This window comes from Carassius carassius, chromosome 14 (assembly GCF_963082965.1).
Source record: "Carassius carassius chromosome 14, fCarCar2.1, whole genome shotgun sequence".
NCBI lineage: Eukaryota > Metazoa > Chordata > Actinopteri > Cypriniformes > Cyprinidae > Carassius > Carassius carassius.
This window is the reverse complement of record NC_081768.1, coordinates 12,172,436-12,196,052: the sequence shown is the minus strand read 5'-3', so window position 1 is coordinate 12,196,052 and position 23,617 is coordinate 12,172,436. Positions and strand designations below refer to the sequence as shown.

General features: G+C 36.9%; 2 protein-coding genes across 2 annotated transcripts; both read right to left on the bottom strand.

Moving 5' to 3' along the window:
* Positions 1–2,802: 2,802 nt before the first annotated feature.
* hif1an (hypoxia inducible factor 1 subunit alpha inhibitor) lies at positions 2,803–11,890 on the bottom strand. Its single transcript, XM_059566109.1, has 8 exons — positions 11,480–11,890; positions 9,877–10,127; positions 9,131–9,279; positions 8,808–8,953; positions 8,135–8,241; positions 6,726–6,789; positions 6,529–6,639; positions 2,803–3,007 (listed from the first exon to the last, which is right to left on the bottom strand). Exons 1-8 carry the CDS (start codon positions 11,666–11,668, stop codon positions 2,951–2,953), a joined length of 1,074 nt encoding a protein of 357 aa, XP_059422092.1. The 5' UTR covers positions 11,669–11,890; the 3' UTR covers positions 2,803–2,950.
* A 4,505-nt stretch (positions 11,891–16,395) lies between these two features.
* On the bottom strand, positions 16,396–22,385 carry wnt8b (wingless-type MMTV integration site family, member 8b). Its single transcript, XM_059566108.1, has 6 exons — positions 21,841–22,385; positions 21,332–21,365; positions 19,965–20,103; positions 19,159–19,284; positions 18,167–18,309; positions 16,396–17,212 (listed from the first exon to the last, which is right to left on the bottom strand). Exons 1-6 carry the CDS (start codon positions 21,909–21,911, stop codon positions 16,649–16,651), a joined length of 1,077 nt encoding a protein of 358 aa, XP_059422091.1. The 5' UTR covers positions 21,912–22,385; the 3' UTR covers positions 16,396–16,648.
* Between the last annotated feature and the right edge of the window lie 1,232 nt (positions 22,386–23,617).

Sequence of the window (23,617 nt, the reverse complement as noted above, 5' to 3'; positions counted from 1 at the left end):
CTTGAAGTTCTTGATGATCTTATAAATTGTTGATTTAGGTGCAATCTTAGTAGCCCCAATATCCTTGCCTGTGAAGCCATTTTTATGCAACGCAATGATGGCTGCACGCGTTTCTTTGCAGGTCACCATGGTTAACAATGGAAGAACAATTACTACGTTTACATGCTGTTAAAATTCGGGTTATGGTCGGGTTAAGGTCACTATTTGGGTTTCTGAAACATTCGGGATAACCCGTTTACATGCGTGAGCAGAGAGAGTTACCAATCCCGATGTAAACGGCGACGCACGGTTAGCGTCTGGACGTACGGACAACAAGACACAATATGCGTCATTTCCGATTCTTCTTCCTGAATCCAAAGACAACAACAACAACAGCAGCAGCAGGCGGATAATGAATAGTTTGGGGCAGATAGCGATAGTCTTTGTTTTCGCTTTGGCGCTGGTACTGATCCACCAGCAGCACTTGACACTACTGTGCCTCTATACTGCACGCGGGGTTTTTTATGCGCCGTCTCTACTCAAAAGACCAAGATTCCTTGCGAATAGAACATGCGCAGAACAAACATTTTGATGGGGATATGCCGAAACGCGTTTACAAGACCAAATATTCGGGTTAGAAAAGGGGTACCCCAGGTATAATATCCCGGTTTTTAAAAACCGGGATATGAGCATATCCGAGTTTTTGCCGGTGTTTACATGGCCGTGCGCGACCGGGTTATTGCTAATATCCCGGTTTTGAACGGGTAATTGGCTGCATGTAAACGCAGTCAATGATTTCAAACATCACCCTCCTTTTAACATGTCAAGTCTGCCATTCTAACCCAATCAGCCTGACATAATGATCTCCAGCCTTGTGCTTGTTCTCACCTGAGTTAAAACGATTACTGAAATTATCTCAGCAGGTCCTTTAATGACAGCGATGAAATGCAGTGGAAAGATTTTTTTGGGATTAAGTTAATTTTCATGGCAAAGAAGGACTATGCAATTCATCTGATCACTCTTCATAACATTCTGGAGTATATGCAAATTGCTATTATAAAAACTTAAGCAGCAACTTTTCCAATTTCGAATATTTATGTAATTCTCAAAACTTTTGGCCACGACTTCTAGTGATATCCCGTTCGCGAACGAATCACTTGATGTAACCGGATCTTTTTGAAACCAGTTCACCAAATTGAACTGAATTGTTTGAAACGGTTCAGGTCTCCGGTAAGCATTAATCCACAAATGACTTAAGCTGTTAACTTTTTTAATGTGGCTGACACTCCCTCTGAGTTAAAACAAACCAATATCCCGGAGTAATTCATTTACTCAAACAGTACACTGACTGAACTGATCTGAAGAGAGAACTGAAGATGAACACCGAGCTGAGCCAGATAACGAACAAAAGATTGACTCGTTTTCAAGTAAATACATCGAGTTATTAGTTCGCGAACCAGATATCACTACACTGCAGTAAACGCGCTCACAACAGACCCGGAAGAAGACAATGCTGAATAAAGTCGTCGTTTTTGTGACCCTCTGATGTCACATGGACTACTTTGATGATGTTTTTCTTACCTTTCTGGACATGGACTTTTTACCATACACACACTTTCAATGGTGGGACAGAAAGCTCTCGGACTAAATCTAAAATATCTTAAACTCTGTTCCGAAAATGAACGGAGGTCTTATGGGTTTGGAACGACATGAGGGTGAGTTATTAATAACATAATTTTACTTTTTGGGTGAACTAACCCTTTAAAGTGATCATTTGAGTTGTTTACTTTCTTCTCATAACAGAAGTGAGAGTGAAGATATTTATGTTACAAAATATCTCGTCAAATGGATGCCTTGTATCAAGGTTTTGAAATATTACAGACACAATCAAATAAATGCAGCCTTGTCTAATATAATATATAATCTTTTTTTCTTTTTTTTACTGACCCAAAACTAGTTTAGGTAATCTCAAATTTAGCTTTTAGCACACACATTTTTTATCTTAAATGCACACATCTTAACAACAACAAAAAAATTTAATTAACAGGATAAAGAAAGTTTTTTCAAAAGCTTAAATTTAGACCAAACCATTCAAAATCTTTTATTTCCTTTCAATTCAAGGAGACAAGTGTAGTTTGTTCTGAATTACAATCCTTACAGAAATGGTACCATATAATGTTACACTGTAAAATAACACCAAGAAACTTAAAACATTTGCCTTAATGCACACGTAGCTTAAAAAAAAATTGTACAAATTATTGTAATTACAAATCACAAATGCATATAAAACAATTTTATTTCAGTGAGTCGCCTACAAAAGGATAAGAAATCCTTTCTGTTTTAAAAACATATTGTGGTTGACCATTGTATTCTGCATTACCTCTATCCTAACAGAAACACTGTTAACCCATGAGAATTTAAAAGCAAACACAAAAACATTGAATCATGTTAGAATCAATAGTTTAAAACTGTCAATGATCCGATGGTAGGTTTCAAGTTGTAAATCATCCTCCTTTGTGGATATGCTCAAGGCACTCTGCCAGTTTAACTGAGCCGACTCTGAACCGCAGGAGTTTAATCATGACATATGGCACCTTCTTTGTCCCAACATGGGACAAAACCTGAAAACAGGTGCTCTGGGTGGTTAAAAAGTGCTTTACAGGCTCTGCTAATGCATTAGTCTATTTTAGCACATAATGCAGCACACATATGAATTTAAAGACTTTTTTTTAAGGAGAGATCAACTCAAGATTTCTCACCAGTGGTTTTCTCCTTACACCAACATAGAACTAGCTATAATGGGTCCAGTAAATGAAAGCAAACAAAAGGCAAAAGTCTTTATACTGCCAAAATACTGCCATGCACTGGCATTTCAACAGTCTGAATGTACACACAGGCACATACTCATATCCACACATATGTATAAACAGACCATCTTAGCAGCACACTAAAGAGGGTTCAGCTCAGGCCATTAACTCAGTCCATGGTCATATCTGCCTTTGATCATCATGTTCAACAATGGACCAACCTGTGGAAAACGTACAACAATCACATAAAATTTATTCTTTCAGGGTTTATGCAGCTTTTATACAGTTGGTTACTATTTTAATTATGAAAAAGAAACTTATCAAAACTGTCATCATGCTTCGTTCATAAAAATGTCTCAGGACAAAACATTGTGTTGTATTAGCAACACTGCAAAGTCTGAATAATATAACTCCCAACTGATTGTCATTTATTTTCATTTATTTCATTTATTCATTTAGCTGACGCTTTTATCCAAAGCGTCTTACAATTGCTATATATGTCAGAGGTCACACGCCTCTGGATCAACTTGGGGTTAAGTGTCTTGCTCAGGGACACACTGGCGTTTCACAGTGGATTCAAACCCGGGTCTCTCACACCACAGGCATGCGTCTTATCCACTGCGCTAACACCACCCCATTTTTTTTTTTGATTTCCAACATAATACCTATTCAGGTTTAATACCTCAGTTCCCAACCCCTAGAATATGGAAATAACTAACTTATATTTTCGGTTCAAACTGCTAAAAAATGATGTTCTTTGTCAGTATTTTTGTTATGTTTTTCATTGCAGATGTCTAAAGATTCTAAAATCAAGATATATTTCATTGAGAAGCAAAATTGACTTAAAGGGTTACTCAACCCCAAAATGAAAATTTTGTCATTAATCACTTACCCCCATGTCGTTTCAAACCTGTAAAAGCTTAATTTGTCTTCGAAATACAATTTAAGATATTTTGGATGAAAACCGGGAGGCATGTGACTGTCCCATAGACTGCCAAGTAACTTACACTGTCAAGGTCCAGAAAAGTATGAAAGACATCATCAGAATAGTCCATCTGCCATCATTCATTTAACTGAAATGTTATGAAATGATGAGAATACTTTTTGTATGCAATGAATCACAAAAATAACTTTATTCAACAATTTGTCTCTGTGTCTCTCCACATCACCATAGCACCATTTTGGAGAAAATCCACTAAACACAAACTGCATGCACTCTTCTGTGTTAGCCAGGACACAAGGATACGTTTTCTACGTGTATTTTCTACACTTTGATTTGAAAGAAAACAGTGCATCCGTGTGGCGCTGCTGGCACAGAAGAGCGTACGCTGCTTGCGTCCAGCGGATATTCTCCAAAATGGCACTACAATGATGCGGAGAGAGACAGAGGAGACAAATTGTTGAATAAAGTCATTATTTTTGTTTTCTTCGCTTACAAACATTATTCTCGTCGCTTCATAAAATTTACAGTTGAGCCACTGATGGCAGATGGACTATTCTGATTATGTCTTTCATACTTTTCTGGACCTTGACAGTGTAATTTACTTGGCAGTTTATGGGACAGTCTCAAGCCTCCTGGTTATCATCCAAAATAACTTAAATTGTGTTCCGAAGATGAACAGAGCTTTTATGGTTTTGGAACAACATGGGGGTAAGTGATTGATGACAAAATTTTCATTTTGGGGTGGAGTAATCCTTTAAGGTTTTTGTGAAATTGTTAAAAAGAGAATATCTGCAAGTAATGACTTCATGAATTTAAGATTTTCTGCTCTGATTTATAGGAGTCATATGATGCGATTTTGCAAAGACAGATATTTGTTATCAAAGTTAAGACTTTGCCATGCCCTCCTAAAACATGCCCCACATGTCTACGTTACTATGTGGAAATATTTGTGTAATGCCGCCCAAATGTTCACGCAAAGAAAGAAGGCGTGGCTTCAGTAACCGCATAGTGTTGAAGCAGCCATGTCAGGGAGATGCTGTGTGTATCTAGGCGAAAAAAAAACCACTTTATTTGGTCTTTCGAAAGTAGATGCATTTTGGAATCATTTAGGTTACTTACATTAAGAACAGCAATGCATTTTATGGACGACTGTTTCATGAACCTAGGAGAAGAAGTCATTGTAACTTTGCTACGATCTGGTGCTTCTGAATCAGCTACTGTAAGTATGTTTTGTTATTAGTTTATACAGAGCCCGCACATGACATGCAGGAAAAAAAATTGTAGGCTAAATCGTATGCACGATTTACGAATTCATTCCCTCACTGTACTAAAACGTGCACACGATTACTATTGCGTTCCCTCGATTTACTATTTAGTTCACTCGAAATCATTTACGATTTACTAATGATTTACGATTTACTAATTCGTTCCCTTGATTTTCTAAATCGTGTGCACGATTTAGCAAATCGAGGGAAGGCAATAGTAATCATGTGCACATTTTGGTACAGTGCGGAAACGAATTAGTAAATCGTGAGTGAGTGAGTGACGTGACATTCAGCCAAGTATGGTGACCCATACTCAGAATTCGTGCTCTGCATTTAACCCATCCAAAGTGCACACACACAGAGCAGTGAACACACACACACACACTGTGAACACACACCCGGAGCAGTGGGCAGCCATTTATGCTGCGGCGCCCGGGGAGCAGTTTGGGGTTCGATGCCTTGCTCAAGGGCACCTACAGTAAGTTGTGGTATTGAAGGTGGAGAGAGTGCTGTACATTCACCCCCCCCACCTACAATTCCTGCCGGCCCGAGACTCGAACTCACAACCCTTCAATTGCGAGTCCGACTCTCTAACCATTAGGCCACGGCTTCCCCATGTGCACAATTTATTTATTTTTTCTTGCATGTCATGTGCGGGGCTCCGTAAGTTTAAGTATTCGCTATTGAATGTTCCAATGCAGAGTTTTGTGTGTCGCGTGTGTGCGTCTGTGTGTGTGAGAGTGAGTGAGTGAGTGAGTGAGAGAGAGAGAGAGAGAGAGAGACTGGGTCACACAGTGGAGTCAGCTGTTTTAACCGTCCGTAGCTTGTGTACTGCAAACACATACGAGCTTCATCGCTGTGTCTGTCACGCAACTTTGTTTTCCTTTCAGGCTTAAACTGATGGTAAAACTAAGGACATAATTAACTGTCATTACATTTATTTTGAAAGAAGAAGCCTTCAATTATGGAAAAGGTCGTTACATTTCTGACGAGTGCTTGCGATGCTCGGTCAATCACAATGCACTTGATCATTTGGCCAATAACAGCAGACTGCGCTTGTCGGAAGGAGGGACTTTTTAGAAAATGACACGTTTGAGAGAGGCGGGGCATAGTGGACCTACAATAATGTACAGTATTTTAAAAATAATGTGTTTTTTGAACATTAAAGCATGTCAACATATTTTGTTACACCAAATACACAAAATAATGATCTTTAAATAAAGCATCATATGACCCCTTTAAGAAATTTGTAAGGCCTTTATTTGTGAAAGGGCGAATTAGGACATATTAAAACCCGCCAATACAAAACAATTATAGAAGAAAAAGAGGAAAAAGGTTATTCATTTTTGCTCTAGTCACAGTCAAATTTAGGTATGCACAATTTTATTCAGGTTTAAAGCAGGTTAGCCACAGATATACTTGTAATTAGGTTACTGTCAAGGTCAAAATACACAGGGAATTCCTTAATGCATTATTCATATCTGAGGACCTAAAAACGGAAAAGGCTTTGATTGACTGTTCTAATTCTCTGTACCTCATGTGGGTCCCCCAAGGCCTCTCCTAACATTTTCTCTATGTTCCTCATTATGGCCACCTTCTGATGAGCTTTCAATGGGTACTCGATCCTCTTTGGAGTGGGTGCCCCCTGGAAATATTTGTACAATACTGATTGATTTGTGAAAAGTTGTATATCATGTTTACAGTGCATGAGATGGTGCTGCAAGAGCATACCTTGTACCAGAAGTTTACTGTGATGGTCACTCCTCCATTTAACAGGGACTCAATGTGATGCCACCTTTATCAAGTAAAAAATGCAAACATTTATTATTTAAGATAATTTCATAAACATTTATGATCACTAGGGTCAAAGTTTAGGGTCACTGTTATTCAGCAAGCACACATTAAATTGTTTAAATGTGACAGTAATAGCACCAAATTAGCATATTACTGAAGAATGATTTCTGAAGGATCATGGGACAATGAAGAATAGAGTAATGGCTGCTCAAAATAATATATATATATATATATATATATATATATATATATATATATATATTAAAACTATTCTAAAATGAATGAACACACAAAAAGAAATTCCCATGAAGCTTTTATATATGATAACATTCAATCGGAATTTATGACACAGACAATTTAGATAAGAGCAACATGCCTGCAGGAAAGTTAAACTGAAAAACATTTAAAATCCCACCCCGGACATTCCTTCCACACCTGCCACTATGACTGTTCTCTTAATATAGTCACTTATGCAAAGCACATGATATGCACTTTACACACATAAACTGCACTTTGGAAAACCTGTTTGGAAAGTTTTTTAGATACTTGAACAATTATAGTTTAACAAGCTTCATTTTTGTAGCATGATTTCACAAACGTGGACCACTCTATGTCCATGTGCCAAATTAGAGTTCAGGTATTCATACAAAGAAATTCTGATAACATTTGTAAAATAGTACAACACTTTGTGTTTGCTCTCTAATTCAAACTGTGCTATTCTGTGACACTAGGTTAAAAGAAGATCAGGGATGTTCACACTCAGGCAGCCATGAGGAAAAAGTATGGACTGTAGAATTACACAGCTGGTTGGCATCATTTTGCCCTCCAGTGACTAGGGGGAGCAAGGAGCTGGAAGATGAAGCTTTCATGGCTGAGTCACTCTTACAGGCTTGAAATGAAGTCAGCAGCCCATGGAAGCAGAGGCCTGCCGAACGAGGCACGTAACTGAGAGAGAGCCAACACTAGCTGGGTCACTTCAGGTCTACACTTCACTGACTGATATTTTCAAGCTGTTTAAACATTTAACTTAGGAAAGATTTGTAAAACTAAACCACATTTATTAATTTACAAATGTATATGTGAAATCAAACAAATGCTCTCTCAATTAATTTATTGCACAAAAAAAAAAAGTAAATGGCAACTGAAGAGTACATCTGCACTACTGAACAGAATTACTCAAATATTCCTAACAGGTTTTCCTAAGCAATCCTCCCGTCTCCCATTGCTGGTCAAACAGATAGTTCTGCCTCAAACTCCACATTTGATGCAGACTGGCTGAATTACACACTTTATCTTTAAGTAATCATTGTGATCCATCTTTTCTGTGTATTTGAAAGCACTCTTACCAGTACATTGGGATGTATAAGACATCACCTGGTCCCACAACAGCCTCATATCCAACAGCATTTTGTAAATTAGGAAACTTGTCATAATCTGGATTTTCAAAATCAACCTATCAATGCAAAATAAAAATAAAAACTTGAAGAACATTTTATCATTACAGTCGTAAAGAGTCTGAAAACAAAGATTTTTAGCCAGTGGTTCTCAAACTTTTCATACCAAGAACAATATTTTTTTTACATTCAATCTACAATCCATTTCAGTGTACCAGTGCCATGCACGGAGATGGATTGAAGATTCAATTTTTGTGAAATGTTTTGGGCTAAAAATATTTTCTAGGGCCTAGTATAAATCATACTTGGCATGTCTGTTTATATGTTTAATGTTTTTGTATTCACTGCCAACATTTTGCCACACTGACCACACAGTCATAACCATGGCAAATGAGAAGAAAAAGTAATGTGACTCAAACAGATTAAATGTAATATTTTACAGTTTTGTTGTTGTTGTTGATATTTCCAGCATTTGTTTGCATGCTGTTTTGTTCAAGTACAATGTAGACTATGTAGACAATACTGAGAACATTTTAAATGTATATTTTTTAGACTAAACTTCTGGGGTAATGTCAGACCAATATTTGAGAACCACTAGTATAGAGTGTTATCAAACATATAATACCTGACTCTGTCTGTCACATGGATGATGAACTGGGTAAGGATAGAGGCAGTCAAACTGATCCGGAGGAAAGAGGATACATCTCTTATGTCCTTTGATTTGTGCAAAGAAATTCTGCTGCTCATCATAGTGCGCTGGTGTCACATTGCCTGATGTGACATTTTGAGTGAATAAACAAACACAAAATATTAGACGATGGTTTCTGCAACAACTCACCAACTTAAATGTAAACAACGAGGGGCAATTTTCAAGAGGGAAAAGCCAATCAAAACTGTATTTTAACTAATAATGACAATAATTTAGATAAAAAGTAAGGTGCACTGTACCTTCCATGCCTATGAGCAGCAAATTTGAGGTCAGCGGTCCCCAGTTTCGTTTAGCTTGCTGTTTGTTAATCCAGTTCCAATTGAATCCAAGGAAATCCACCACTATTTTTTGGCCTACTGTATCATTCAGAGTTTGTTGCAAGTACACTCTACAAATTAAACAGCAATGTCATTTCACATGTTAAAATGTTGAAACAAATTAAATCAAGTTACTTTAAAATACTATTCTACATCTTAGAATTTTCATATATTATTATGTAAATATCTATCTGAATTTGCTTAATATTTATTAATTAAGGTAAACAGTTAAAGGTCTGGAACCAGAAACAAGATGATTGTAAATGATACAGTGATATTGCCACCAAAGCAGAGTATCAAAAGGTCAGAGATGCGGCCTGGACATCAGCTGGCAGAATTAACTGCTTAGTCACACACCAGAGCGATTTTATTTCCTGGACTGGATTTCACGCATGTCAACACTTTTCCACTGCACATCTACCATTCATGTCATTATAGACAGCTCAAAACTTTATAGTCAAGGTAAATTACACTGTACACAAATTACAATTATTTGATACTAAAAGAGTGTTTTTAAATGTGAAAGGGAAAAAAACTGAGAGGAACCGTCTTTGTTTTAATGCAGGCAAACTTAGAATCATAAATCAATGTCTTCAATTTAAAATCACCTCAGCCAGCAGTTTGAAAAATGTTTATCAGGTACATTAGTGCAAATCACATTGGCATACCTTTCTTTTCCACCTTGTCCCTCTGTTTGATGCATCTTGTCCACAAATTCAGAAAACTTCATTTCTATTCGATGAGATTTGGGCACAAAGTCTGGAAAGTTTGTCATCTTCTTCTCATCATAATACAAGAATTTATGATTTTCTGCTATGTAAACAGAGAAGTCCCCATTTCCAATGTTCTCTTGCAAGTAGGGTATGTCCCATTTTAGAGCTGGATATACTAAACTGGTATCTGTTAATACAACAGGCTCCTACAAAAGAAAAAAATACCAAATTAACTATTTAGAAGATTAATATTGGTAACAAATTTTTGTTTTCAAAACAACAGATTAGTGTAGTGCTATTCTGGGTGGGTCATCGGTAGTTTCGCTTCATTATTCTGTAAGCACAGTGACCTTTAACTTCATTGTATGTTTCCTGTAGCACCAAACACTTCAACACTCATGTTTGCATTCAAATACAAATATTTAGACTAGAGCTTAAATATTAATTTTAAACAGAACTGCAAAGATAGGGTGCAAGTCGTGCAGATACCCCGCCAAGGATCGGCGTTTATTTGACACAGAATTATACTGATGGTGCAGCATGAAAAAAATTTTTTTTGACAAGTGCTACGTGACTAGAAGAACGTAGACTGTTCCAGCACGCGCACGGCCAGACTGCTCTCGCGCTCCGTTGAACACTAGACGACCGCTACAGAAACAAAACGTCAAGCAGCGACAGAGTCTTTTAATGTAAATTAGTACTATTTATATTTATATATATATATATATATTATCATTTATTAAATGAAAAATAATACTTTTTAATTCATTAATTCTAAAATAAATCAAACTCGGACTCGTGAACAGCTAGTCCCCCTGCCACTGTTTACACGAGACAGCCGTCAAAACAACAATGAACAACGTACAACGTGCTTTGACTGAACTAGTCATAACCCATTACCACAGGAGGTTTTTTATTTTGTCTTATTTTGTTTGGGGGGGGGTACATAAAGCATTAATTATACTTTCATGTATATGATTTTTTTCATACTTTTCCTTTCTGTTTTGTGCAGGAACCCCTCCCTTGGTCATGTAAAACCACTAAAAATGTTTATATTTCTAATCTCTTGTTAAACCATATGAATACATTTGATAAATAACGGTATAAAATCAAGCTAAAATGTCAAGCTAAAATCAAGCTATATACATTTACGATATCTTACTGCAATAATGTAAACTCCTCACTATGCAGAAATTATATATAACGACCCGCTTACTAATTTTCAACATTTAAAACATAACTTAACATGGCAGTTACAAAAGCATCTAACGTTATGCTGTTACTGAGGAATAACGTAAAGTTATAACTTATCAGATTTGTCCACTTATTGGGATCGGATGTACTGAAAGGAACTCCTATCAAACACATGAATGAGTTTCAACAATTATTTCAGCACCGTATATGATTTTATGTTAGATAAAGGCGTTTAATTGCCTGCTGAGTTTGGTTGAATCATCCTTTCATTTCAGTACACCTTGTACCCATCCGAACAAGTCTCCACTCCTCCATCTGTCTGTCGCACTCTAATGCAATGCAGGATAAATCTGCTATAACATACCTCGTTATTAATGAGCTCTTCCGCACGCGGATCAGTATGAGATAGTCGCGGTATTAGTCGGGTTGGAAAACTATATTGCCGAAGCTGCGATTCATTCCAGCCTGGGTCGCGTAGATCCGTGGAGGCGGTGGCGGAGGCAGCTCCATCGGTCTCTGCTGGGTCCGCTTCATCCACTGTCACGGTTGCCATGTCCTCAGAGTTCGCCAGAGGATTCCTGTTACTTCACAATGAAGTCACACGAGGGCGAACGGCACAGCCGTTGAGCTGAGAGGGGAGCAGCAAGAACCGCTCCTGGCCTTTCACACACCCCACAGAAACACGAACCGACGAGCGGAGCGACCCGCGCAGTCATACAAGCAGCGTGAAAACAGAAACACTGCCGATGTTTTCATAATTCATAACACCCACAGGAAGTGTTTTTTTTTTCTTCAAAATAAAAGTCCATCCATAAACCGTTGGATGCCGGTGATGATAAATTGATTAGTACGTGTGCAATAAGGAAACTTTTACAAATATGTCAATTGATAATGAAATAAAGCCGACAGGGTAATCATTAATAGGACGTGAAACGGAAGACACGAGCACAGCAAAGATATGAACAATAGCCATCATCAGGTAAGACAACACAAACATAATAACCTAATAATTATCACCATATTCCTTTCATTGTTGATTGTTCGCAGTATATTTACGACAGTACTTTTGTATTCCACGTTCATGTTATATATAACATGTTTAATCTCTCCACAAATCAGAAAATATCACCGTCTCTTTATATTTTTGTAAAATGACGTCAACAGTCAGTCGTCACAATGTTATTAAGAATAAAATGTTATATAAATCATGATAATAGCCTGTAAAAACAAAGGCCTTTGTAAAACTGAAGAGTTTGTTGTATGGCTCAGTTCAGGAAGGAAAAACTAATTTCGAGAAAATGGCTTTTAAAGAGCTATTGTAAGCCTATTTCTACACTTTCAGGCGCAAAAAAGATAAAGTGCTATAAAATAAACACTAAAATGTGTTTTTGTATTTTTTCTTTACACTGGTCTGAAAAAAAGACATGTTATGGATGGAATTAGCCCAAGATTTGTATGACAAAAATGGTTTAGCCTTTTCGGTAATTATATCCTTTTTTTAAAAAAAGAAAGAAATAAAATGTCTCACTGTCCCATAGTCCTGGACATCTTAATTGATTAATTACATACCATACCTGTCTTGTTCACACAAACCTATGGGAAAAGAAAAAGCCAGAGTATGGATTGAACAGTAGATGGGGATATTGGACAACTGGTTAGTTCGTGGTCGGCCATAGCCTACTTGATTGTGCTATATAGAATCTACTGGAATATTCTTAGCCCCTTTATATAACGGGACTAAGAATATTCTAGTAGATTCATTCGAGTTACCTGGGTATGTAGGCTACCTTTTTATTTGTTTTATATCTATCCTTTATATATTTTTTATGTATCTATTTCATCACGAACAGAAACACTTTCTTATTAAACTACAGACAAAATACATCTAAGTGAAAAATACTAGACCATACTATGATGTGGATTATGAAGAACATTCATATAAGCACCAGTAGGCCTAAATATGCTAGCACTCTTGGAAATAAACCCCAACACTTTGAATCCTGTTAATGTGATTCACAGACTGGATACCTTATAAATATAATAATAATAATAATAATAATAATAATAAAAACATATAAAAATCCCCCTTCATTGCAGCCGAAATACCTATTAAAGGATATTCATGATCCCTGTTGAACACAAAAGGATATTTTGGAAAATGTCTCAGAGTAAATTATGGCTCATTTTATATATATTTAGATAAACTGTACCTTCAGGAATATGGTTGAATATGGTTCTTTGTTTAAATGTGTCTCCTTTATTCCAGTAATCATTAAATATTTTACACATAAGAGATAAAGAGACAACTAAAACAATTATTTTCGGGGCATAGCACGTTGTGTTTAATATCATGCTTAATATTTCGGTTTTGACCTAGTCTAAGTATAGCAACTTATTTTATAGTAACACAGCGGCTGCACTTTTCTGTTGAGATGTAATGTTAACCACTGATCTTATTTAGCTCTTTATAAATATTTTATCGTCAATATAAAAGCACAAAGGAAAATACAGAGGGAAGCCTCAGGCTATAAAAATGCTAATTCTAGTGATCGTGTCAGTGGCAGTAATCACCAGCAGATGAAACTATTGTGCCAAACTATTGTGCCAAATATTTCTTTAAATGCACCTGTTAATGCAAATAATCCCCCCCCCCCCAAAGAAAAAAAAAAAAACCTGTGTTTGTCTTGTCTAAATACCTGACCATTTTAGGAATAGGTAAGCCCTAACAAATTCTGCTTTTATATTGTTTTAAATATTTTAGGTATGTTTTGGAGTGTATCTTCCATCTGAAAGTCATGTGAATTCACCTGTGTACACAACTAGGAGAATGTCAAAGGAAGAAGACAAATAGTCTTTTCCCACCCATAGCTACACTCACACCCATGCTGACCTTAGCCACCTCTTGGTGTTCTTTCCCTAGATGTCTTAAGTCATAAATCCTATTAGTCAAGGCTTCTCAGAACAATTAAATTTAATTTTCCCAACTTCTGTGGATTGTTTCATCACGTAAGTGTGCTTAGAGAGCGCATGGCCATCAGTCACACAAAATAAAAAACTTATAACATTGTATTAGCTGAATATTGTATTTACTATAATTTTTTTAAAGATCTTTATTAATAACAGCTTAAGAATATACACCAATCAATTTAAAAGAATGTTCTCTGCGGTGAATTCCCATGTATCAGACAACCTAGATGACACGGGACATGCCAAACATGACAAAGTCTAATCTTGTTCTCTTCCTCTGTGTCACCTCACTCTCATGCCCCACTGCAAATCATCCATGGCGGGGCCAACCTTTCAGTCGCGACCCTGCATTCATGTGAACACATAAAAAATGGAAGTTTAGCAGTAGGGTTTAAGGTTGAATCAATCGAGGCTTGATTTTTCAACCATGCCTTTGGGGATTTGGGGATTTTTGAGATTTATTACCTCATGTTTTGTGTTTGATACCATAGCTAGGAAAGATAAACAACTGAGTTCATGATATGCATGCAGTTTCGTCTCTATACTTTCTAAGGATCCAATCATAAAAAATAATGTCGTCTGAATTGTATGTAGGGCATTTTTTAAGTTATTTTATGCTGACTTGATTTATTTTTATAGATAAAGTTACATTTGAATGTGAATATGAAAAAACATTTTAATTTAATATATCTGTAACAATGTGCTGCCTTTATTGGTTATCCTAACAAACTAAATTGGAAAAGTAGAAGGAATTCACTTCATCTCCACATAATTAGCAAGGTGTCAAGGGGAGTTTTTATTTTTGATCTTGATTTCGTAAATAAGATGTCAATGAGGTGCTTCAATGAAACCGCAGAGGCTCAGCAGAACAAGCTATCACCAATAAATAGAGTTTTAATTAGGTTTTTTTTTTTTGTCAACATTTAAAGGGCCACAGTTTTGTCACTGTGTTTTACTGCAGGGCTGGCACTTTCACTGATGAGATGGTAGCTGGCAAGTATTTGTTTATAAACCCTACTTGTTTGGGTACAATACTTGAACTAACTTCTATTCAGCAAACAGTGTGAATCCATGCAAAGCCTTTTCCCAAAGTCCTTTTGAAGGCGACAGCCCATTGAAGGAGGAGGAGAGGGGGATTAGCATCTTCAGCAGCAGTGCATTTCCGAGGGAGCTGATTAGCTCGCCATTCATTGTTAAATCGAGCAAAGGAAGGCCCTAGAGGACTGAAAAGAGCCAAATAGGTGGGCCTGGAATAAAGCATCCACAGGAAGCCCCACACAGGCTACATGAAGTTTTCCCAACATTTTTTTTTCTCCTGAGATGGCGGCATGAAAAAGGAGATTAGCATACAAAATTAGATGCTAGATGATTTGTGGGGCGACTTGGTTCATGTTTTCCCTCTGTCTCTACAAAGTTAATTAAACTAGCCTTAAACAGTAAAGAAACATCCGAGCACAAAGCATCGGGAGTGCTTTGAGGATTACTAAGACAGAAAAGGAGGCATTTGTGAAGAAGAAATTGAGAGAGGCGTGAAGGAAGGAAGACTATAATTAAATGCTCTTTCTCATTGTCTCTCTGCCCCAGGGTTATGTGACATCAAGCTGAAGAATACAGAAAGAAAAGGGCTATATATGCCAAAGACAAAGAAATCATTAGGTCTGACCAACGGTCTAAGGTAAATCATTTGGTTTTACACTGTGTGGGACTGGGATTTATGATATGGTCTTTCGTTCCTTAACACTTAAAATGTCATTATTATAAAGCACATTTACTTTTCCAAGCACAAGACATTAGCAGAGGACGTTTTACTACAAAACAACTCATTCACATGCATTCAGCAAACTTAAATTAATGAAAGCTTTAAAAGATGATAATATGTGTCTTTAATTACGAAATTGAAAAAAACACATAGAAACATAGAAAGAAACTATCATAGAAAAACCGCACTATAGTATCTGTGCAATAAATTAACAATATTCAAAGTGCTTCCTCTTATTTACAGTTCATATACAGTATCAGGGTAAAACTATTGTCAGAATTCTAAAGCGGATGGAAACAGACAAGAAAAAGTAGGCAAGAAATGATTCTTATGGCAGCTGGAGAAGTGGCCTGATAGTGAATTCAAAACCCCTTTAAAAATGATCATTCCAATAAATTATCCATCAAAGTACATCCTCGTTGGTGAATGAAAAGGTTATTTACAGTCTATTGTGCTATATATCAGTTAGATGCAGTGTTCAGTGCTATCTTACAAATTTATATGGGAATAATTGTGAAATGCTTAAGTGAAACACTACAGTGTAATACTCAATGCATTCAAAGTAAAAGCTATGGAGATCTACATTCTTAAAAAAATTAATTTTTTAAAATGGAATGGAAAGTTTCCATGGATGTTAAAGGTTCTTCATGGAACCATAGATGCCAATTAAGTACCTTTTTGATTTTAAGAGTGTAGGTGTTCATTAAAGCATTCAGATGGACCTTTGACCTCACTTTATTCTCAAGTTCAGGGTGTGTTCTGAGACAAAAATGTCTGGACCACCGTAACAAACAGTTCATACCATTTCTAGTGCTTCTTTTTCAGCCGATAGCTTTTCCTTCGGCTGGCACTATCGTTCTTGACCCGTTTGGTTCTCTTCACACAGTAGTACTTTGTGACAGTTTTGCGGCACTGCTCGCATTTTACAGCGCAACACCAGTGGAATTTGCAGTTGCAGCTGGACACAGTCTCAGCCCTGCGTTCCTCCACAGCCAGACCACACTCTCCACACACCCGCTTGCAGCTACGCTTCTCCCATTTGCTCAGATTCTTGCCCTTCCTCAAGCACTCACGGCCCTCTGTTCCCGGCAAGCCCAGAGTGCGGTTCTCCAAGCAGTAGTCGGGGGAATCCTCCAAGTGCACCAACTCTTTGCGCGAGATCGAACTGAACGTCTCGGCGATCGCACCACGGCTGGCCGCGCTGTTGCCTGCACCACGCAACAGGTCCACCTTCACGGCTCTGTGATATTTCTCCTTTAGGTAGTTGCCCACCTCTCGAAACTCAGGCAACTGCAGCCAGCAGGTCTGAGTGGTGCAGCTGCCAGACACTCCATGGCACTTGCACGTCCTCTGCATGGTTCCTTTCACTGCCTGGTTGAAGAGAGGATCTTGCGTTAAAAAACACACTCATTCATGAATTCTAGAGGCAAATGTTCATGTTTCAAAAAATTCTAATCAGGACTGAACTCATCAGTCGAAAAATACAATGCGCTCTTTATAGGCACCCTATACATCCACTTAAACAAGCCGAAGGAAACTACGAGTTAAGAGGGAGAGGTTCAAGGTTCAAGTCTGGGCTTTCTCTTTTTTTGGTGGCCGTACAATAATTCCTGACTTTGGCTGAAACAAACAGCTGTCTTTTAAAAAGGAACGCCTCTTTTCTCATTCGCTCACGTAAGACACAGAATCAGGGTTTCACATCGAGATAGATTGTTCGGTGCAGGAAAGGGGTGTATTTATTTTGCATAGCCATTGTCAACATGTTTTCTGTCATAGGCAGACCCAGTGGCGAGTCCATTGAGGAGGAAGTGAAAAAGAATTCTTTCACATTTTTTCAGTTACAATGATGCACCAGGTGCCAATGAATTGATTAAACTTGCAGACGGGGCACAGACAGGATAAACAAAGAGCACTTGAGCCACATGGCTGTGATCCCCGTGGCTCTCTCAAGTACAACAAAGACCAACATAAATGTAAGATCCTTATTGCAAGAATAAAACTAAACACTTATTTGGGAAGCAACAGAATACAGAACCTTTGCAATGTGCGGACCCCTAGGTCGTCTAATTAAGCTTGCACCACTGATCCCAAGAATCTCAAGTTAAGGCCTTGTCATAAAGGACATTCACAGGCTGTAAATAGGCCCTTCTGGTACAGCGCACACTCTATTGGGAGAGCGAGTGGCACCTTGCTTATAGGGCCATGAATGAAACTCTTGGGTGGTAAGGTATCATTAAGAAGCACTGAAAAATGACGCGAGCTGTTGGTGGCCGATGGACGTGCCTCAATTTTAGGCCCCCGAACAACCTGAATGACTTCATATACCTTGCGTCCAACTTCGTTGTTGTGCAGGTTCATGGCGGCTCGTGCATCCTGTCCAGTTTCCAGTGCATCCACAAACTGCTTGGAGATGGCCTCTCCGAATCCAACATTGTCGCTGCAGCCTCCCCATAGCCATCCCTGACCACCTGAGATGACAAGAATTGTTGTATATATATTATGTAAATGTGGCATATACTTTTATAGAAATTACTTTTGTTAAATATTGACAGCATTTATTGAAAAATAATGATTTTCACAAAAATAATTTGCACTTTTCCTTTTGCCAAAATCAGGATTATGGGAAAGGCACTTAAAATAGAGCCAAATATTGGAGTTATTATACTGTAAGTTATTATACTTGTACATATACTTATTACCTATTTTAGAAAAAAAATTAATAAAGTTTAAAAGTGACTGTAAAGAAAGAACAGAACTGTATCACCATTTCCACAAAAATATTAAGCAACACAACTGTTTTCAATATTGATAATAAAAAATAAATTTTTCTTAAACACCAAATCAGCATATTAGAATGATTTCTGAAGGATCATGTGACACTGAAGACTGAAATAATGGCTGCAGAAAATTCAGCTTTGCCATGCCAGGAATAAATTGCATTTAACATTTTTTTTTTTTAAATTAAAAAAGTTATTTTAAATTGTAGTAATATTTCAATATTCCTATTCTAACTGTATTTTTACTGTTATAAATGCAGCCTTGGTAAATATAAGAGAATCTTAATGACACCAAACTTTTGAACTGTATAATGTATAATATAAACATATTTAAATTAATTCTTCTGTTAAAACATGTTTATATTTGAGCTGGAATGATGTTCTTATCATTTTAGGGTTTTAGTTTTAGGTTTTAGAGAGTCGTGGGAATAAAGATGTTCAATTGAATATAACTTTACAAAATGCACAAAATATAGTTAACCAAAAACATGCCTTTAATGCTGACTGGCTTTCCATCTATGCTGAGATTTAGTTTATCACCTCGTTGGCCGTTCCTGGTGTCATCACATCCACAGTTGTCAAAGTCACCGAGGCTGCAATTCCTGGTGAGGGTATACATGACTCCAGCAGAGCTGATGGCATGGAAAAATGATGTCTCTCTATTGGCTGTAATTAGAAACAACACTGAAATGAATATGCTGTGGAAATGCTATTTTATTTATCTTGTCTATAAAATATCAGGTTCTAGGCTACTAAAATACAAACACTCAACATCATTGATTTTCCTCCTCATTAGATAATTTATACAAATCTTTAACATCAATCTCAGTAATGATGGCTTTTGACTCCTATTCCCCTGCATCAAAGTATGCATGGAGTAGTGCTGTTTGTCTGCTCTCATACATTGTCAGTCTGGGGTCGGCACTGGATTGCGACAGGTCCCCTCTTTGGCACTTCAGGAATGCCTCATGAAAGGAGTCTGAGGCAAACCTTTGACCCACACCCTTTGACTTGAGAGGGCGTCCATTTCACTCACTCACTCTGGTGCACAATATCCCCTTGGTGGCTTTTCTATTTGCCTATTAACAGACCAGGTTTAATTGACTCAAGAATGCAGTGTTTTCAGGCACATTAACATTGGGAAACGCTTCTCTCTGCTTTAAACAGGATCGTTGTGTTTGTTTTAAGTGCATCTGTGATTGATACGGGTGGGCTTTGAGTCACTAAACACACAGTATACATAACACACACTCTGGTACGTTTATTCTATTAAAATATGTGTATTTTGAAAGACTTGAAAGCACAATATACATAAGACAAGCATCAGTAGAGGTCATAGTTCTCACCGCTTCTGAGTCCACTGTGGGCAGAGAGCTGAAGAGCCCTCTCCGGGCAGTTCCAGCGGTCCCACGCAAACTGATACTTGCACTCTTCAATCCCACTTTGAGCTCCTGCAGCCACACTGCTGGAGTAGATCAAGTAGGCCTGAAACAATGCAAACCACACCGAAAAGATTTGGGATGAAATACATACTCAATATCAAGTGACTAAAACTAATGATAAAACTAAATGCTTTTCATTCTCACCGTTCATATAAAAATGCACCTGTATGTTGATTTTTAAAATGATGATCTTTAAACATTTAAAAAAAAAAAGGAGTAAAATGAACCCATGTCTATAAAAATTGTTTCCCTGTGGTTCTACATTATAAAACGTTTATTTGCTGTATATTCATTTAATAAATCATATGTTTTAAAATGGGCTTTTACAGTTAACTTAAACCAAAGAAACACATTTGTTACTTGAATTAACAAAAAATATGTATTTAAAAAAAAATGGAGGAAAAAACATTTGAATTCATCTAGTTCTAGGAAAATCATTTTCTCATCTTCTCATTTGATGTATCCAAATAACTTAAACGAAAATAAAAATGATACAAACTATGTAGACATCAAAAAACAAAAACTAATAAAAATTATTTTAAAAAAAAACTAAAAATACTAACATTTGAGCAAAAAGTTAAAATTGAAAATATAAAAATAAAAACAAATAATGTTATCTTACTGATACAACAATAATGCTAAAAAGAGTACCAAAATGACACCATTACTTCTATTACAGTAATTTTAGAATTATAAATATTAGGTTAAATGTTTCAGTTGCAATGTGGTGTAAAATGTATGTTTGCTGCATATTCATTTATTAAATGAAATATTTTTTTGAATTAATATTAAAGTTTTAATTATTAAAATACTAGGGTAAATGTTTTTTTGCTGTTCAACCAGAAATGCACAGAAAAAGTAAACAAAAGGGTCTATGTGGCAGTGAAACTGTGGTTTATACAATCTAATATGTCTCAAGTGGTTTAGAAGAGACAGCACCACAAGTGCTCTCACGGGCGGCTGGGTTGTTAATGATGACCACCCACCAAAGCCCCCTTCCCTTGCCACTCAGTAAAAAGTCCTCACAACTTCACATTGTGAATGAGCTGAAGTGTGTGAAAGCTATATGGTCCAGTCCACCCCAAGCAGCAAGTAATACCTAATCCACAGAAGATACAGCACCTGTGATGCAGCGAGTCTTTTAATTTGCCACTTGCTTGAATTGTGATCACAGGGTCAACGTCAAACATTAACTACCCAAATCCATCCATTTTTACTTTTTTAAGTTTCTCTCTCCCGATAAAGATCAGCAAAGCAGATCAAAAACTTACCTTCGGGCCAGTCATCAGGAAATTATTCACTGACCTGGAAGATAGAGCAGGCTATTAAGTCAGCTGACCTATTACTTGTATTTGTTCCTCTTGAAATTTCAAGTAAAGCATCACATTGATAAAACATCCTTTTTTAACATTTTAAAATAATTGTATCTAATTACAAATAAGTCCCTGATCATTCAGACATTTTAAATTAAATGTACAGTCTCAAAATGAAAGGTTTCAATGGAGTTTGGGCTTTATATAGGCTATAACATGTAGTCTATATATGCATAAAAATTTACATTTGACATAAAAAAAAAAGAATAATTATTTGACCGGTAATGAGAACTGATCAATTTATAATTAGAACATAGCGTTTCGCTCTTCATCAGCTTTTGCTCTAGTCTAACCAATGAAACGAGGCTCAAAGCACAGAATGTTAAAGCTCGATATAAATACACATATATATGCTAAATTTTGCATCAACATCGCCTGCGTAAAGGGAAATAAAACACCGAACTCACCAACTGCAGCAAGACTTCATGTGAGCCATTAGGATGAAAGCGTAATAATAAACCTCCAAATGCATGAACATCCTGAGAGAGACGACTGGCAGACTTTTCTTCACCTTGGAAAGCAGATGGGTCTGCAAGAGCTCTATATAACCTACATCCAGAATTCAGAGGCTGGGGGTCTCATGTGTGAGCCAAGGGGGTTCTGAAATGGAGCTCCTCTCATCCCAACAAGAGATTATCTGCTTAATTAAAGATTTTCCCTTTTCTTACTCGTTCAGCCAATCAGAACTATTGTACCAGAGAGAGACTGAAATGATCAAAAGGGCACCCTGGGCTCCTCCAGGACAAACAGCTGGGAAGAGCTCCCTGCGTGCTAACAGTTGGAGTGAATTAATATGAAATCAGGATGGCATCTCTAAGGTTGTGCCTTAAAACTCAATTTCAAGAGCGAAAGGGTTTGATACAGTAGTGGCTGATAAAGCTCAACGACTACTGACATTATCTACTGGCTCAAACGACACATGCTATTTATAGCGTTCAGATTTAGCGTTTTGAATAATTTAGCTTGAATAAAGTAAGGATCCGCTGAATACGTTTAAATGCTGTTTAGAAAGGCTAATGAATTAGATTAAAAGAAAATAGGAATAATATTCCAAACTATTGGCAATAAAAATTGTAGATTGACAAAAAATAATGCGTATGTAGCCAATAGCTCTTGCTAGTTGTCTAATTTCTGTTGATTCCGTTAAATTTATTACGTTTCCAAGCAATGCGTCAAAGTTAAATCCATGCTCGTTATAGTTAAATTAAGAGATTCAAATAGCCACAACAGCAGGAATGAACAGATAAGTAGGATCATCGATAAGATTGTTTTTGCGTTTTTTCATGAGGACTTCATAATTCTTTTCAGAGTGTTATTTTACCTTTAATCTCAGTTTAGTCTTTAGCTGACCCTTCATGACCTTTAGGTTCAGCTTCTGTGACGTCCTCGTATCTTCTCGTGTGCAAATTAGGATTAGTAAAGATATTTGAGAGATTCCAGAGGGATGTTTTTGGATTACGCTCTGAAAGGCTTCCATGAGACTGAAGTAAAACGAATTTGCCACTTGAAAGAGATTTTAAAATTCATTCCTAAATCCGCTGTTTGGTTTATCTGAATGCGAGTATTAGCCTAGGCTATCCTACTGTCGTAAAAATCTAACGTTCCAAAATGAATATAGACCTATTCTTGATTGATATTCTCGATGCGCAATCTCTGTTTTACTTATTTAGGCTTATTACCATGTAGGTAACTCCCCAAATGTTATTCTTTCACCGCTGAAATATAAACAAAACTACCGATTAAAAATCAGGAATTTAGTCATTCAGGTATAGATTTCCAATAAATAGACTAATCAAACAAACATATAAATATTTACTCGCTTGCTTAATTAGGCTACGTTTTGTAATTTAGCTCTCCATAAAATCATTAATCAAATAGGCCATAAAATTTAAAATCATTAAACCTTTTTTTTTTTTTTTTTTACAAAACTCATGCACCGCTATATCGCGCAGGGGTGAACGCACATGATCGGATAAATAGCACGGAGTAAACCATTTTCATTTTTGCTTTATAAACTGACATGGTGGTCTCACTCACTCATGATTATATGAATATAATCTGTGGTCTACAAAAGAAAGTTATCTGCGACTACATTTTCAGATATACACACATTTTATTCAGTTAAGAAAAGATTAAAATTGATTCATAACAAAACTCACGGTACAACTCGCAAAACTTTTCCAC